The sequence below is a fragment of the Misgurnus anguillicaudatus genome, chromosome 10, assembly GCF_027580225.2.
Source record: "Misgurnus anguillicaudatus chromosome 10, ASM2758022v2, whole genome shotgun sequence".
Classification (NCBI taxonomy): Eukaryota; Metazoa; Chordata; class Actinopteri; order Cypriniformes; family Cobitidae; genus Misgurnus; species Misgurnus anguillicaudatus.
In genome coordinates this window covers 20,005,008-20,021,651 of record NC_073346.2, presented here as the reverse complement: position 1 = coordinate 20,021,651, position 16,644 = coordinate 20,005,008, and the positions used below count along the sequence as shown (strand labels likewise).

General features: G+C 37.9%; 1 protein-coding gene across 1 annotated transcript; it reads left to right on the top strand.

Annotated features, from left to right (window-relative positions):
* Nucleotides 1–781: 781 nt before the first annotated feature.
* On the top strand, nt 782–16,562 carry otoa (otoancorin). The gene is made up of 28 exons (XM_055209914.2): nt 782–1,191; nt 1,563–1,666; nt 1,784–1,805; nt 2,199–2,235; nt 2,335–2,449; nt 2,844–2,912; nt 3,138–3,328; nt 3,433–3,599; nt 5,094–5,212; nt 5,483–5,616; nt 5,729–5,837; nt 7,214–7,429; nt 7,523–7,684; nt 8,527–8,667; nt 8,755–8,810; nt 8,904–9,024; nt 9,132–9,250; nt 9,395–9,530; nt 9,839–10,032; nt 10,781–10,871; nt 11,449–11,611; nt 11,741–11,928; nt 12,084–12,236; nt 12,501–12,643; nt 13,749–13,885; nt 14,030–14,127; nt 14,263–14,440; nt 15,954–16,562. The coding sequence occupies exons 1-28, from the start codon at nt 1,137–1,139 to the stop codon at nt 16,031–16,033; spliced, it is 3,498 nt and encodes a 1,165-aa protein (XP_055065889.2). The 5' UTR covers nt 782–1,136; the 3' UTR covers nt 16,034–16,562.
* The last annotated feature ends 82 nt before the right edge of the window (nt 16,563–16,644 follow it).

The following is a 16,644-nucleotide window of genomic DNA, read 5'->3' as shown; positions in this document are numbered from 1 at the left end:
ACAGAAAAAGGTTGATGATGATTTCTGGTTCCTAGAATGCTTTGTATGAGGCTGTTATTGTATGGTTTTGTTCTGTAAAGATAAAGACTACATTTTTTTTAACTTTGAACAAACTCTTGCCAGTGAATGACATACATTTGGATCTGCGGTCAATTGCCGGCGGCCCGCTGCAGGTAACACTGTAATTTCTACTGAATTTTTCTAACAGTGTGTGTGTGTGTGTGTATGTAGAGTATGTATATACATCAAACAGCCATAACATTATGACCACCTGCCTAATACTGTATAGGTCCCTATAGTAGCTCGCTATAGTAGCTCGCTATAGTAGCTCGTCTGTTGGATCAGGCCATCCTTCAGTCCCCACATGCATCAATGAGCCTTGGCCTCCCATCACCTTGTCGCTGGTTCGCTGCTTTTCCTTCCTTGGACCACTTTTGTGCTGGCCACTGCAGACCGGAGGCACCCCGCGGGAGCTGCAGTTTTGGAAATGCTCTGACCCAGTCATCTGGCTATCACGGTTTGGCCCTTGTCAAAGTCGCTCAGATCCTTACGCTTGCACATTTTTCCTGCTTCTAACACATCAACTTTGAGGACAAGTGTAGTTGATGTGTTAGAAGCAGGAAAAGGGACAAGCGTAAAGAACTGAGGAACTTTGGCAAGGCCAAATTGTGATGGCTAGATGATCTCCAAAACTCCAGCTCTTGTGGGATGTTCCCGGTCTGCAGGGGTCAGTACCTATCAAAAGTGGTCCGAGGAAGGAAAAACGGTGAATCGGCGACAGGGTCATGGGCAGCCAAGGTTAAAGCACGTAGGGAGCAAAAGCTGGCCCGTGTGGTTCCATCCAGCAGACGAGCTACTGTAGCTGAAATTGCTGAAAAAGTATGTGCATAATGTTTTCATATTTGATGATGTACATTTGAATATAGATCTACTGTAAAATGTTGATACTGCTGTGTTTACATAATGTACAGACACTATGCAAACATCATTGTCATTGAATAGAACTGTTTTGCGTATCGTCATTTTTTAAGGCCGGGGGGTTGTCTGGACTGTCCTTAAAAAATTACCTGTGGGTGTCTGATAACATAATTACTTTTTACCTCCACAGAGTATCATTTGGAGAAAGACAATAAGAAATGAATTCTTTATGGGGGATTTTTATCCTCTGCTTTCTAGCGCCATGGGATGCAGGTAAACTGATCTCATCTTTGGTGTCAAACACATAACAACATAACTCAAATACAATATATGCAAATCAAAACAACTTTGAAAGTATTCAATCTTACTTTCACATCATTTACATTTACGCATTTGGCAGACACATTTATTCAAAGCAACTCCCCAGCAAGCAATTTTGGCTGTCAGTGAAAGTCATAGCCGGACTATATTTGGTCTATAGTTAGACGTCATTTCACTCTCTTGTTTTTTGCTTGCTGGGTAGGTAAACTGGGATGAAAACTCATGACCTTTTACTACAGGATCTTTTTACTCACATAAGAACAGTGCATTGTTAAAACTATTTAACTTAGCTAATTTTAGTTTAAACTTTCTGTTTTTTAAAGTAATGTCAGAGGATATGATGCCACCAGAGATACAGAACCGTAACCAGTCAACCATGGGCTTCCCAAGACTGCCCCCGGACTTCAAGGAAATGGCCAAAAAACTGGTAAATCAACACCATAATGATGCCGTTGTGCCATCAGAAAACTATTTTGAAAAAACAAAGAATCAATAGACCAACCAAACATGCATTCATGTCCGTTCTGTATCTTTTTTCTGACAGATGCTTACATGCTCCAGTAAAGGTAAATGTCTGAAATTAGAAAGACTCTTTTATATGCACACTCATTGTTTTTACACAAAAAATGTAGTATGACATTATATCACATGAGCCAGATGCAAATATAAAAGTTCCAGGCAACCATGTTGGGTATATTTGCATGATGTCTAAAAAAGATATATCTGGTATATCACTATCATACATTAAACAAATTATATTAATGTTTGGTATTTTAATATGTAACGTATCTTAAAAATCTATGTCACGTTATAATTACTGTGTAGAAGCTTTGTGTTTACAATGCCATGAAAAATGCCTTTGTTTCCAGTCACAATAGACAAAAATGAAATGCAAATATAGTGTGTTTGCGAATCACGTATTGTGTATGTTATTGAGTCATGTGGTTGCATTGTTTCAGGTTACAGAGTGCCTATAATAGATTTTTCACAGAACAGGTAATTTGTCACTGAACTTATTAGAGCAAGCATATGGCAGATATATGATCACATTTCATTATATATGACTCTTACATATATTCTCTTTTATTTACTCAGCTCTTACACACTAAGAGAGAACTTGACAATGGGAAACCCTTTCTTTGCTTTCGCTGACCTTCTCTCATCACTATCTCCACCCGTCCTGAAATCCAATGTCACAGCAGAAGACAAGGTACCACACTCTAAAAACAAACTGTGCTAAATAGCATTAGAAGTGGTTTATTGGCTTGTAATCATATGGGAACCATTTTAAGTGCCATATAGCACCTGTGTAGAACCCTATTGGGCTATATAGAACCCTATATGGTGCTATAGTGGTGCACCCCTGTATGATTCTTCATAGGTGCTTTTTAGGTGCTATATAGCACTAAAAATGGTTCCCCGCAAGCTTTTATTGCTATTTAGCACCATTTTTTTAGAGTGGAGTCTGGGTTTGTTTTGTAGTATTGGTTTGCATATTACAGACTTGGTGGTACACAAGAAGGCACCCACTTCAGTTAACCACATCCTTGTTCTGTCTTTCTTTAATGTTGTTCCTCCGTGATGGGAACTTCCCCAAAATTCAGAAAATTTCAGAGAAGATGCGCAACTGCAGCAGCTTGGGCCATATGATTGAGCTCATGAGGAATACTACGGTATTGTAACCGGTTAACTGCCTAGATTAGTCTTACAGAGTTAGTCATCAAATTTTTTCTTTAAAACTGGTCATATCTTTTAAAGTCAGTTTTTGTGATCTAATTTGAAGCTGAAAAGTAACGTATTGATAGTTGGTCAGATTACGTATTTAATTGGACACTGGAGTGATTTGGAGTGTTATCTCTCACTCTCTTCTTCTTATTTTAACATTCACATCAAATTAGGAAAGCCATCTCTGTTTCATGCGGGCATTTCTAGCTCCTCTTGCCTGGACGGTCATCACACAGAACGGAACAGACCTCGACCAAAACAATCTACTGAAGCTGTTATGGGCAGCCAAACCCTTCTTAGAAACAATGCCTTCATCTAACTTTGTCCTGCCACCGATTTCACAGAGCTCTCAACTGGGTGCAATGTAAGTTTATTTCTTTTGGAAATTTTGGTTTAGTTTGGTCTTTTTTCAATATGCTTCTTTTTTTGAACATTTGTTTGTCTTTTCTCTCTTTTCTCATGCTCAAGGATGAAGATGTTTGGTGACATGTTTAATGGTCTTTCTAATGACCAGAGGAATGAGATTATTGGGTGGATGAAGGAGAGGGTTGGAGAGAGTAAATTTAACTGCACTCTAAATCCACCTATCTCAAGCCCCCCATTTCAAATTCCATTGAATGGCACACGTCCCACCCGTAAGTTCTGATCATCCATCATACTAAATCATCCTAACAAATCCGAATTTCAACTTTCATGTGAAAGCGCTCAATTATACAGTGCTTATAAATGCATTATGTTTTTTAAAAGCATTTATGAAGCGAAATCCACATTGTCAGTCGCAGGAGATTTCTGGTGGAGAAGGATTAGGTTAAGTGATAAAGAGAATGAACATGGAGGTTGAGCAGACAAAGCTTAGTGTTTAGTTGTAAATTATTAGTTATAATGTACCATAATTAGTAAAATGGCAAGAGAGAGAACTAAATATCTAACACAAAAATAACAAAATACCTTTTTTTCACACTTTAAGTAAAATTAGTACAGCTTTGAACCTAAAGAGTTCAGTATTAGTAACCCAGAGATACATATTGGTACCTAATTTATACATATATGTGCCTAATGATACATATTACGATCTTTTAAAAAGGTACTGCCCTAGTGACAGTCGGGGTATATATTTTGACAATTTTTCTAAACGTGCAGTTAATGACACAGACTTAAGTATGTTAATTGAGGTTACTGTCTCTTTAAGACCAAAGCGCAGACTGGTTTTACCTGGTTTTACAGACACTTAAGACATAAACAAATGTTTTTATTAAAAAAGAATACTCTGAAGATCATTTTGTTTATATGTGTCCTGTCAAGAACTGAAACATTTTATGTACGGATTCTTTTTTAAACGCGTCTCTCCGTATGTGCACTATTGAGTGCCCTTAAACCCATGCGCGCACACACATACGGAGGGGGAATTCCAAACTGCGCACATATATACGCCCCACATACGTTTTTTTTTATTACTCTATTCGCAAAATGTATGTTAATGTACTACAGTATAAGACACAGTAGCGCAGCTCTCTCTAAAGTTTACACATTAAGAGTTCTGATTGGTCACATCTGTGCAACTGTGATTGAACTTTAGCCTATGTCAGCATTGCATTCTCATCCCATCTCACCAACAGTTTAATACTTGTTCGCACATTCAAACGTAGTCAGAGAAGTGCCTCATCTTTTATCCAATCGCATGAACGTTGCGAAACAGCAGTCGCATCCTCTCAATGAATCACTCAATTCGCATTGGCTACCCGCCAATGTGGCCGGTAGATTGACAGTGTTATCCGCCAATTGCAAATTTCACCCGCATTTGGTGCATGGTCGGGTGTTAATTTCAGGCCCTGCTTACATCAATGAACTGGAAACCAGTCTGGTGCAATCTACAATGCCTGGACTCACCCTACATGATTCAGAAATCAAATGTCTACTATATGTAAATGGTCTGGGATTACAGCTGAACCTGCTAAAACAATACTGTCAGACCTGAGCCCCTCAGGCATACTCAATAAAACCAAAATTTTGACATTCTAGAAAAGCCTTAGATTCCATGTTTGAACAGTGTCAAGATGTGTGGATGGTGTTTTCATACAAACATTCAGAGTCTGGCATGATGAACACAACATCTGTATATTTTTTTGTAGCGCCATTCTCTACATGTCTTCCAAAAATGCAGTGGCTTAATTCTGAGGTGTTGCCAATGATGGGACCTTTCCTATCCCGAATGCCTTTAGAGGAAGTAAACAGCATTCCTAAAGATGCGGTCAGTTTCTGTCAAAATATATGCAAATCAGTATGATGTCACATTTGTGACCTTGCATCTGTGAAATTCAGGCTGTAATTATTCAATTCAATCGAAGTAAATATTAAAGACATCAAGGTTATATTTCACATTATGTAGGATGATTTTATTTAAAAAACAAAGATAGTAAATCACAAAAAATTGTATAAGATTCCTGGCTTTTGTGTTACAAAGCAACCTGTAGCCATCCATACAACAATACAGTAACTATAAAATTTGTTTATTTTTCAGCTGTGTACTTTTTTTAGCAGTCCAAATTTCTCTCTATCGTTTCGTAATGTTGGCCCCTCCCTGGGCCGAGCACTTTTTCAACGACTGAAACAAGACTGCTTAAGTGCCAACAGTTTTCCTCAACAGATGGAGAGGTAGTAGGACCATTATGTGTGATGTCAAAGCTATTGCGTTCACGTACAAGTAAGAAAATATATATATTCAAAACATTTTAACTACTGTTTTATTTAATCCTTGTTTCCACAGGTTGGGCTCTCTCGTCTGTTACTTTGATGGTTTCCAGTCTCTGAATGCGAATCTTAGTAAAAAACTACTCTCTCAACTTGACACATGTGACAACTCTGATATAGCCAAGGTCAGGACAACTTTTTATTCACTCACTGCTTCTCCCAAATATTCTTAGCAGAAGCTGGCAGTTGTAGTTAGCCTAATAAACACTAAGAAATAGATTTTGCTGATTTCACAATGTAATTAAATTGAGCTAATGTGATGAAAAAGGATGGGGACTTGTTGGTGATTATTTTTGGTAATGACTGAAAGTTTTCATTATGTGTTACGTGTTACTATTGTGACAATTTCTTTATTTATCGTTAACTTGTTCTGACATTACTTTTAGCTTTTTTCACAAAAACATTCTAACATGGCCAACACATGCTATTGGAAGTACCGGTAGCCTACTGTAATTTTTCTGCAAAAGAAAATTTGTTATCGTTTTTTTAATTTTGTCATGCTTTTGTTTGGTCTTCTTGCATTTCTACTTGGGTAAGATGTATATTTAAAGGGACACTCCACCTTTTTGAAAATATGCAAATTTTTCAGCTCCCCTAGAGTTAAACATTTGATTTTTACCGTTTTGGAATCCATTCAGCTGATCTCCGGGTCTGGCGCTACCACATTTGGCATTGCTTAGCATAATGCATTGAATCTGATTAGACCACCCTACTGAAAAATCCAGCTAAGACCAGCATAAGCTGGTGAGCTGGTTTTAACTGGTCTCCCAGCTTGGTTTTAGCTTGTTTTGCTGGTGTAGCAAGCTGGTCTAGCTGTTTTTTGGTCCCTTTTTAAGCTGGTCTAGCTGGAAGACCAGCTGTCCCACCAGCATGACCAGCTTCATGGGAGGACCAGCATAAACCAGCTAGTGCCACCTTAAACCAGCTAAAACCAGCTACCAGCTTATGCTTGTCTTAGCTGGATTTTTCAGTAGGGCATTAGCATCATGCTCAAAAATAACCAAAGACTTTCAATATTTTTCCTATTTAAAACTCATTCTAGCGTAATAATCAAGAACTTTGCTGCCGTACCATGGCTGCAGTAGGCGCAATGATATTACGTACTGCCCGAAAATAGTCCCTTGCTATTGAAAGTAACCAAGGGTAACATCATGCGCCTTCTGTAGCCATGTTAGAAAATCGCAACTTTTAATTTTCCGTCTGTCTTAGTACACAATGTAACTACAGAAGAGTCAAGTTTTAGATACGAAAAATATAGAAGCTCTTTGGTTATTTTTTTAGCACGATGCTAATGGTCTAATCAGGTTCAATGGATTATGCTAAGCTACGCTAAAAATGCTACCGCCGGAGCCGGAGATCAGCTGAATGGATTCTAAATCAATAAAAATCTAATATTTAACTAATATTTACGTGTACCTTTAATAATGTTAAAAAAGCCGATTTTATATATAGTTGAACCACTAATCACAGTTGTATCATTCCCTCATATCTCCTGTCGCAGGTAAAGTCACAGTTAGTACAGAATATTATTCAGAACGCTCCTCCCTCTCGTGAGATGTTACAGTCTCTGGGCTCCGCCGTGTCTGTTCTTACGCCGTCCAAACTGTCCGGCTTCACTCCTGACGACCTCAAGAACACCCTTGCCAATTTGAGTCAGGCCAATTGGAATCCAGCTCAAGCTAAAACTCTGGCTAAGAAGCTGCTGGATGAGACCAAGGTTTGATCTTTTGCAATGCACATCATAGCATCCTTGTGTTTCTTGCTTTCTTCATGTTCTATTATTTTCACAAAAAAATGTTTTCTTTTGTAGAATATAAGCAGTGAGAAGCTGTTGTCTCTGGGTTCGGTTGTGAGAGGGGTCAGTAGTGACGTCCTCAGAAATGCAAAAGCCAAAGGTCTGCTGGGAAACCAAGCTCTGAAAAACATTAGTGAAAATATGTCGCCCCTACAGCAAAGAGCTCTTTTGGAAGCGGTAAGAATCACATCAGTTTGTTAAAAAAAATTCCTAAAAGATTATTTACAAAACACACTCTGGAAACGAACGGTGCTGTGTAGCACCGAGAGTGGTTCTTTGCTCGTAATCTTAGAAGAGCCATTTTTAGTGCCATATAGCACCGGTGAAGCACCTGTGTAGAACCATATGGTGGCCATATAGCACCACTATAGCACCAAATATGGTTCTACATAGCACTATGTGGTTCTACACAGGTGCTTCACAGGTGCTTTACCAGTTCTTCTATGATTAAGAGCAAAGAACCACTTTTGGTGCTATTTAGCACCGTTTGTTTTTAGAGGGCAAGTCATGGATAAAGAGTTTGACTAAACAATTGTTGCTGCCTTACATTTTTAAGTTGAACTTTATTATACTTTAAAATTTAAGGAAACATAATTAATATTAATAGAAACATATTTTTTCACCTACATGCAAAAAAGAAATCATTTTTTTGAGTTGGGTAAAAAAAAGCAACAAACCCAACGGCTGGGTTTGTCGCTTTTGACCCAACACAGGGTTAAAAATAAATTAGCGTTTTTCTTTTTAAAGGAACAGTATGTAGGATTGTGGCCAAAACTGGTACTGCAATCACACAACTGGTGGCTAATACACAAAATGACAACATAAACATCACAACTCTACTTTTTAAATGACAATATCCTGGCCAGACCACTGTTGTCAGTGATATAAGTATTTGAAATGAAATTTCTTAATGTCTATTGACATATCAGGGCCATTTTATGATTAATTGATATACATTTCTTACATACTGTTCCTTTAAGTGCGATTATGCTCAGTTTTGCTTTTGACACATTTGTCAGTTTCGTCATGATGTGAACGCATCTGAACTGGTAAAGGAGGTTCCAGATTCCCTACTTCGCTCTTTGTCTCTCTCTACACTGGATAAGGCCAACCTGACCACTGTGGACCAGCTGGAGGGTCACAGCTGGACTCGTGCTCAAGTAAACACGCAAAACAGAAACAATAACATCTAAATGCATTATATTATTTTCATTTGTAATACTCATTCCTTTTTTAACACTTTGTAGTCTGCATTCCTTGTAAAGAAGATTTTGGGTAATAACTTCAACCTTACCGCATTACGGTGAGACTTTTTTGTTATCACATCATCTTGCTGTGAGTTAAAAAGTGACAATCAGTTGGTCTTACAAATGTCTGCTTGCTTATCCAACAACAGAAAGCTGGGTCAGGCTGTACAGGGTGTTTCTTGTGAAATGATTGAAAAAGTCAATCGAACCGATGCTTTGGAAATGGTAAAGGTGTTTAATGAATCTTCTGATTGGCTGTCCAGGGTACAGGTAAACAATCCCACATAAATTCATTGTTTCACTTATACACACAAACATTCTTTCACAGCTCTGTCATATGCTTTCCATCATCAAATCGTTTTTCATTTGATTCTCAGATACGTTGTGTTGCTCAAAAACTCTTTGCTAGTCTGGAAGAACAGAGACCAGGATATTTCAATCAAATAACAAATTCTGAGCTCCAGGCCATTCCAACCATACTACTCATCAATCTACAGTAAGAGCAAAACAGTGATGATATCAGACAGATATTGCTTAAATTTCACATATTAAGACTCATATTGCAACCTGCTGCTTAGGTTAAAACATATGCTGAAAGATGTTATTTTTGTCTGTTCTTTCCCACACAATTTACATTTAGAGTGGAGAAGATCCAAAACCTGTCTGATTCAGTCTGTCCTACGTTCCTGGAAAAGATGAGACAAGCGAACTTGTCCTCTCTGCCAAATAATGCACCGTCACGCTTGGCACTTATCAGAAGAGCCATCAAATGCCTAGTAATATCTGCACACAAACCCTTCTTTCATGCAAAGATACATTTGCTGTGTAACACACTGATGCAAATTTGAAGATGCTTACATGCAAACACATGCACAGCAACTAATATTGCTAGGAAAAATAAGTCAAACCGGTTTAAAGAGGTCAAGCCGGTAGCTCCTTTTTTTCAAAGGTGTTTACCAGAAAATGATTTACTGGGTTAATGTCTAGCAGAAGCCTACACGCTAGTCCAGCCGATAACCACTTTTAATAATTAAAAACCACAGAGTATATTTGAGCAAACACTGATCTTTATACTGTGTTGCAGGGGCCGAATGTACCTAATCTTTCTGCAGCAGCGGTCCTGAGTCTGGGCCCACTGGTGTGTGAGTTAGACCCTGCCTGGATCTCCGCTTTGAATCCCGAGGCTTTAAATGCGACCCTGCAGGCTTTAGCATCATGTCAACAAATCCCACAACAGAACAGAGAGCAACTGTTCAGACTGCTTACAAAGACTTATGGGTAACAGTGTACAAACTCTCTGTGCAAAGGGAAAGTTATCATTTACTCACCCTCATGTTTTTTTAAACCTATTCGAGTTTTTTATTCTGTTAAACATATTTTAATAAATGATGGCAAACACACAGCTGACGGCACCCACTGAGTAAAGAAACTCATTGGCTGAGTAAATGATGACAACATTTTTAAATCTCTTTAAAGGTGCAGTGTGTAAATTTTAGCGGCATCTTGAGGTGAGGTTGCTAATTGCAACCAACGGCTTAGTCCACCGCTCACCCCCTCGCTTTTGAAACACATAGAGAAGCTACGGTAGCCGCCACCGGACAAACATGTAATCGTCGGAGACAACTTAGTAAAATAATGTCCTTTAAGGGCTTTTGTAGAAACATGGTGGCAAAAAATGGCGACTTCCATTTAAGGGGACCCTCTGTGTATATAGATAAAAAACGTCTCATTCTAAGGTAATAAACACATAATGGTTTATTATGAAAGGTCTTTATACACCCCTAATAATATAGTTTTGTATATTATTTTGCATTTCGGTCAAGAAATCCTTCTAAATATTACACACCGCACCTTTATATCTAATTCAGACAAAAATTTCATTTTTTACTGTTGATTTTGTCATTCAAAGTTGTATTGTGAGACAGAACTATTATTTAAGGTGCAATAAGTTAAAAAAACCTGGAATTAAATATTAGACATGCTACTAATGATACCTATGAATAATATAACATTTGTCTTCATCAAGGGACCCTTCCAATTGGTCAGAGGAAGACATGAATACATTGGGACCTCTTCTGTTACTCAATGACACTGCTGTTAGAAACCTACCTGTCAAGGTAAGAAGCAACAATGCTGTTGACCAATCAAAAATGTTGTTTGCAGTGGTGGTTGGTGACTTCTTTGTTCGAGGGCGCTTGTTGTGAAGTTCACAACATGTATGTAGCCCATTATTTGTGTGGTTCGTATTTTCAAAATATGTGTTCTGCACATCGAGTGATCCTGTGTGCATCACCATGTGCATCACGTGTTTTGTCAAAATAAGTGCCTGCTGCAGATGCGTCTAAAGGGTTTATGATAAAAGTGACGCTCGCGTTTGCCAGATACTCGCATAATCTCATGCTTTATTTAGAGTTTAGTGTTAAGGGAGTGTCTTGCGTGTATTTTGTGAACGTGAACGTCTTTTTATCATAAACGGTTTTGACACGTGTGCAGCAGGCACTTATTTTGACAAAACACGTGATGCACATGGTTCACATGACGCAACAAACACATATTTTAAAACACAAGCAACACACATGCAACTCCAAACACTTATTTTGAATTTGCGCCCCTCGGATGAGCAGTCACGAGCTGCCACTGGTTGTTTGTCAAAAAATTTTTCCTTTTTATCCAATTTATTTATCTGTCTTGCAGAGCTGGTTAGTGTCAAGTCTATCAGATCTGATGAACAGTTTGCCCATCCAGCCCATGGGTTCCCCGAAGGAATTTCGATATTGGTTTGATCTCTCTGCACTTCGCCGCAAACTTTTCGAGCTCAAAACGGCCAGCCCGCCACAGAGCCGCAGGAAGAGAGGAGGTGTGTGTGTGCCAAAGGGGTTATAAGAGAAGAGAAGCAAACATTTTGTGAAACAGACATATCTCACTATTACATAAAACAAAGAAGCAAAATGTAAATGAAATCTGATATTTTTCATGTCTTTTACAGTGAGCCCTGCTTTATCCGTGCCTACACTTGCAGTCATTGAGGACTTAGGACCAGGGAATGTGTATTGGACTGCTGCCCAGTTGTTCAGTATGACTACACAGACCTTCAGAGAAGCTCTGCCAATACTAGGAGTGATAGCCAACTACACTGCAGAACAGTTGTCTGTATTTAGAGCAAAAGCTTTGGAGGTACTGCACAAAAACTTTGGGAATGTTAAAGCTTATGATGAATAAAAAAATAAAACAGGGTTTCCTATATATGTACAACAGCAAAATCTATGATTATTCACAAGACTTTCTAGTGCCTAAAAAATTGCAAAGACAACAACTATTGTGTGTGACAGGTATGGGGCAGTGTGTCCATGTTGAATGACTCCCAAATAGGTGAGCTGGGTTGCATCTCCCAGAGCTTCAGTTCTGAAGAGTTGTGCAACGTCAGCATCTCCACCCTGGACACACTGGAGCTATTAAACACCTGCAACTTCACTCAACCTCAGGTGATACAGATACATACATACACATTTACGAATAATGATTTCAACATATACAGCAACACTGCTGTGTCATTACGCAGACCAAATATTTCAGTAGGAAAAATACTTTTAAAAGCTTTTGAAAATTAAATGTGACCTGTAACTTTAATGTAACTTTTTTACTTACTGTACTTTAATTCCTCACAGCCTTATTTTCATTAAACATGGTGTCTCATAAAAGCTCACTTTGAAAAGACAAACAAATATAAAAAATTCTGAATGTTGCAGAGGTTAGGAGTCTGGCAGGCCTTTCAAAAGGGGACTGGAAAAAATGTGACCGATCTAGGAGAAATCTCATTGGTGGGACTCGGACAGTTTATATGTGGACTACAACCTGCCATGATCGACCAGCTCAACTCCACCGCTTTCAGGTTACACAACAATTAAAATTATATCATCACTGTCAGAAAATAAGGTACAAAAGCTGTCAATGGTCAAAAAGTACATATTTGTACCTAAAGGGTGCATATGGTATACCTCAAAGGTACATATCTGTACCTAAATATTAGGACATTTTCAAAGGGTTAAGTGAAAGTGACAGCTTTTGTACCTTTTTCTGACAGTGTATTGAAAATATCCTTATATACTTCAATCAGGGTTCCTACTCTAAGCCAAATATCAAATTTCCTGACTGACTAAAAAGCTGAATTTTTATTACCTATTTCTGAGATCCCGTGAGCCTGATAATGTAGTGTACACTGTGAGCTAATAAAAATGTTGCTTAAATGTGTGAAATGCAGTGGCGCCTTATGACTGCTCTTCTAAGAGGCGCAAATTCAAAATAAGTGTTCGGAGTGTCATGCGTGTTGCTCGTGTTTTCAAATGTTTTGTTTGTTGCATCATGTGAACCATGTGCATCACATGTTTTGTCAAAATAAGTGCCTGCTGCACACGCAACAAAACTGTTTATGATAAAAGAGACGGTCACGTTATCACAAAATACACGTAAGACACTCCCTTAACACTAAACTCTGATTACGCATGAGATTATGCGAGTATCTTGCAAACGCGAGCGTCTCTTTAATCATAAACCCTTTGGACGCGTCTGCAGCAGGCACTTATTTTGACAAGACATGTGATGCACACAGGATCACTAGACGCGCAGAACACATATTTTGAAATTATAAACCACACACATGACGGGCCAACAAAATGCCAACAAGCGGCTGTTTAAATTGTAGTCTCACTTGAAATCAGTAGAGGCTTGGACATCAGTAGAAGTCAAAACTTGATAAATGCAAACTAATTGATAAACTAGCAACAAAAAAAGAACATTAACAAAAAGACAAAAATAATATCAAACTCCCTGACTTTCAATGTCTGGAATAGACCTTTTACAATTCCATGATATTCCAGAAATTCCATGACCGGTGGGAACCCTGTTTGCTGATTATTAAAGTATAACTATGTGTCACAAAAATAACAATGCTAATCATATTAATAGCAGTCATTGTGATGTGTGTGTGTGTGACACAGGGAGGCAGTGGAAGTGGTGGGTCGTGCTCCTTGTCCTCTCAACATTATAGAGCGTCTGAAGGAAAAGGCAGTGGCTGTATTTGGAAAGCCAGAAACCTGGACCGAAGCTCAAGCTGGCATAATGGGCAACATCATTGGTTAGTATTGTACAGAAATGTAGTATATGGCCGTATATACTGTTAAAACATCTGTAATACCGGTGTTTGTTTATGTTTAAAGATGATACAGAGTACATGGTTTTAACTTATGCAATTTTCTAATGTCATTCTCTCTCTCTCTAGCTGGTTTAAGCGCTGCTGAATTTGGAAGCCTAAATTCTACCGTCCTGCCATTCATTCAATCATTTGCCATTCCGCTCATAACCCCTGATCGCTTGGCTGTGAGTTTACTTTCATTTTTGCAATTTCACACTTCATGTTGGGCAGACTTTCATATTTACGTTCTGTTTTAATCTAATGTTAGATCCTAATGTCTGGCAAAGTCTAAAAAAGTTGATCTTTTAATTTGTGCTCAGATGCTGTCAGCCAACCAACTAAAGGCTCTGGGTCCTGATAATGCTGCTATGATAACAGATGCTCAGCGGGGAGGACTGAGGCCCGAGCAAAATACTGCACTGGATGAGGCCATAGGTGTGCCAGCCCAACGCGACAGTGGTAGCACTGTCCCTCCAGCCCCACAGCCGCAGAAAGGAGGTAGGTCACAAGGAAACCTAATAATATGAACACTTTTCTGAGGACTTAGACTTAAAGGTGCCATTTAATGCAAAACAGTATTTCCCTATAGGCATAGATTAATGATAAAGAGTTCTGTACATATCGTGACCCTCAAACACAATTGTTTCCTCCTTCTTATGTAAACCTTATGCATGCAAAAGACAGCCCAATCTCATCATAACACAGACTGTAACGTTACAGTCGAGATGTACACCCCAACATTAAATTGCAATTAATTACAATGTTGTTTCAATGCTATAAACATTTAAGTTTAAACTGCTGAGTTAAGGGGGTCGCACAGTGCCGCGCCAGGTCGCGTCTAGGACAACTCTGAGGTATCGTACACCAGAAGTGCACATTAAATAGTGCAAGCTTAGTCAGATAGCAGCTAATGTTAATCGCTAACAATTTGGGACAAATATGATGTTATATAATGTTAAACTATGTGTGTGCTGCAACAGGGATTTGAGCAGTGTCCTGAGTCACAGCGGACAGACAGCGCCAGGCGGCACTCATTGAAAACAATGTGTTGTGTTTTTTGCGCGGCGCTGAGCTGCGCGTCCGGTGTGCGACCTCCTTTATTGCTATATGCTAGTTAATGCTATAAGCTAGTGTTTAGGCTGAAGTTCTCAAACAGAGCTCAACATTATTATTCGTGACCCTTCCAAAAAAAGGTACACTGCAAAAAAAATAGTTTTTAAGAAAGAAAATTCTTAGTATTTTTGTCTAGTTTTCAGTAAGAATGTCTTGAGGTTCTTGAATTAGGATGCTTTTTCTTGATGAGCAAAATGGCCCAAGTCTAGTTTTTGGACCAAAAATATAAAATGTAAATATTTTGTGCATAAAACAAGCAAAAAACATCTGCCAATGGGGTAAGCAAAAAAATCTTGAACATTTTTCTTAGACACTAAATTCAAGAAAAATTCAAGAAAAATTAGCTCACCCCATTGGCAGATTTTTTGCTTGTTTTATGCACAAAATCACTTAAATTTTTGTCTAAAAACTTTTCTTGGGTCATTTTGCTCATCAAGAAAATACATCTTGATTTAAGAATTTTTAGATATTTTTATTGAAAACAAGACAAAATACTAAGATTTTTTTTCTTGAAAATCACTTTTGCAGTGTAATTGGCAATAACAGCCCATTTTATTCTAAAGACAAATCTTAGGGTTATTAATGGACATAACTTTAAGTAATTCAGTCGGCCAAAATTGTAACTTTGGTTTGATCAACGATGCGAGTTTGAGGTGGGACATCTGTATTGATGACCAATTTGGGAAACCTGTTTAAAGTACATTGTAAAAAAGTTTACCATGTTAAATGTTTTTAATTTGAATTAACTCAAATTTACAAGGCAACGAAGTAACTTACTTTACGTTGAACCAACATATAATTAAACTACAAAATTACACTGTCAAAAAGATAATACAATTTAAATAATTTTAAACTTAGTTTTAAAGTACCTGCAAGCATTTTTCTATTTCTCTTCCAGGGGTACCAGCGATAGAGAGCATGGCAGGATATGTGGTCCTGATGCAAGTGATCATGCTGATGTTTGGATTTTTTGGCTAAGCAGAGCAAGGGATGAATGCCATAGGACGACATGTGTCAATCTGATGACAATGACTGATGGCAGATTCACAGCTTGATTTCATGAATGATCAATCCGTAAACTATTAGATTAGTACTTGATCATTTAAAAAAGTTTAAATTGCTATATTTTAAAATACTTATTTTTTGTTAATAATTGTTGATAAGATAGTGGATTAGATAGTAATGTAAGACAGTGGTTAAATAAAACTGGGGTGTGGTTTATCCTTAATTCTGTATGTTTTATTCAGAAAGAAACTATATTTTGTTATATTGCTATTTATATGTTTTTAAAAGCAGATATTAAAATAATAAAGATATGTAACAATATGTATAATTCATTAAAATATAAAGTGTAATTTTGTTGTGGGTTACAAACTGATATCTATTTTGAATCTTTGTCAACTTTAGCAACTCTTTGCTGTTATAAGTTTGTTTTAAGGGCTGTGTTCTTTGCTAATTTAAAATGACAGAAACATGAATATAATAAAGGACTGTCTCTAAAGAGAAAGTGTGAGATTTGAATATTCAAACCAGAAGAAGACAAAACTCATATGTTTTGTTCTGATGGTCATGCAGGTGAATAGGCAAAA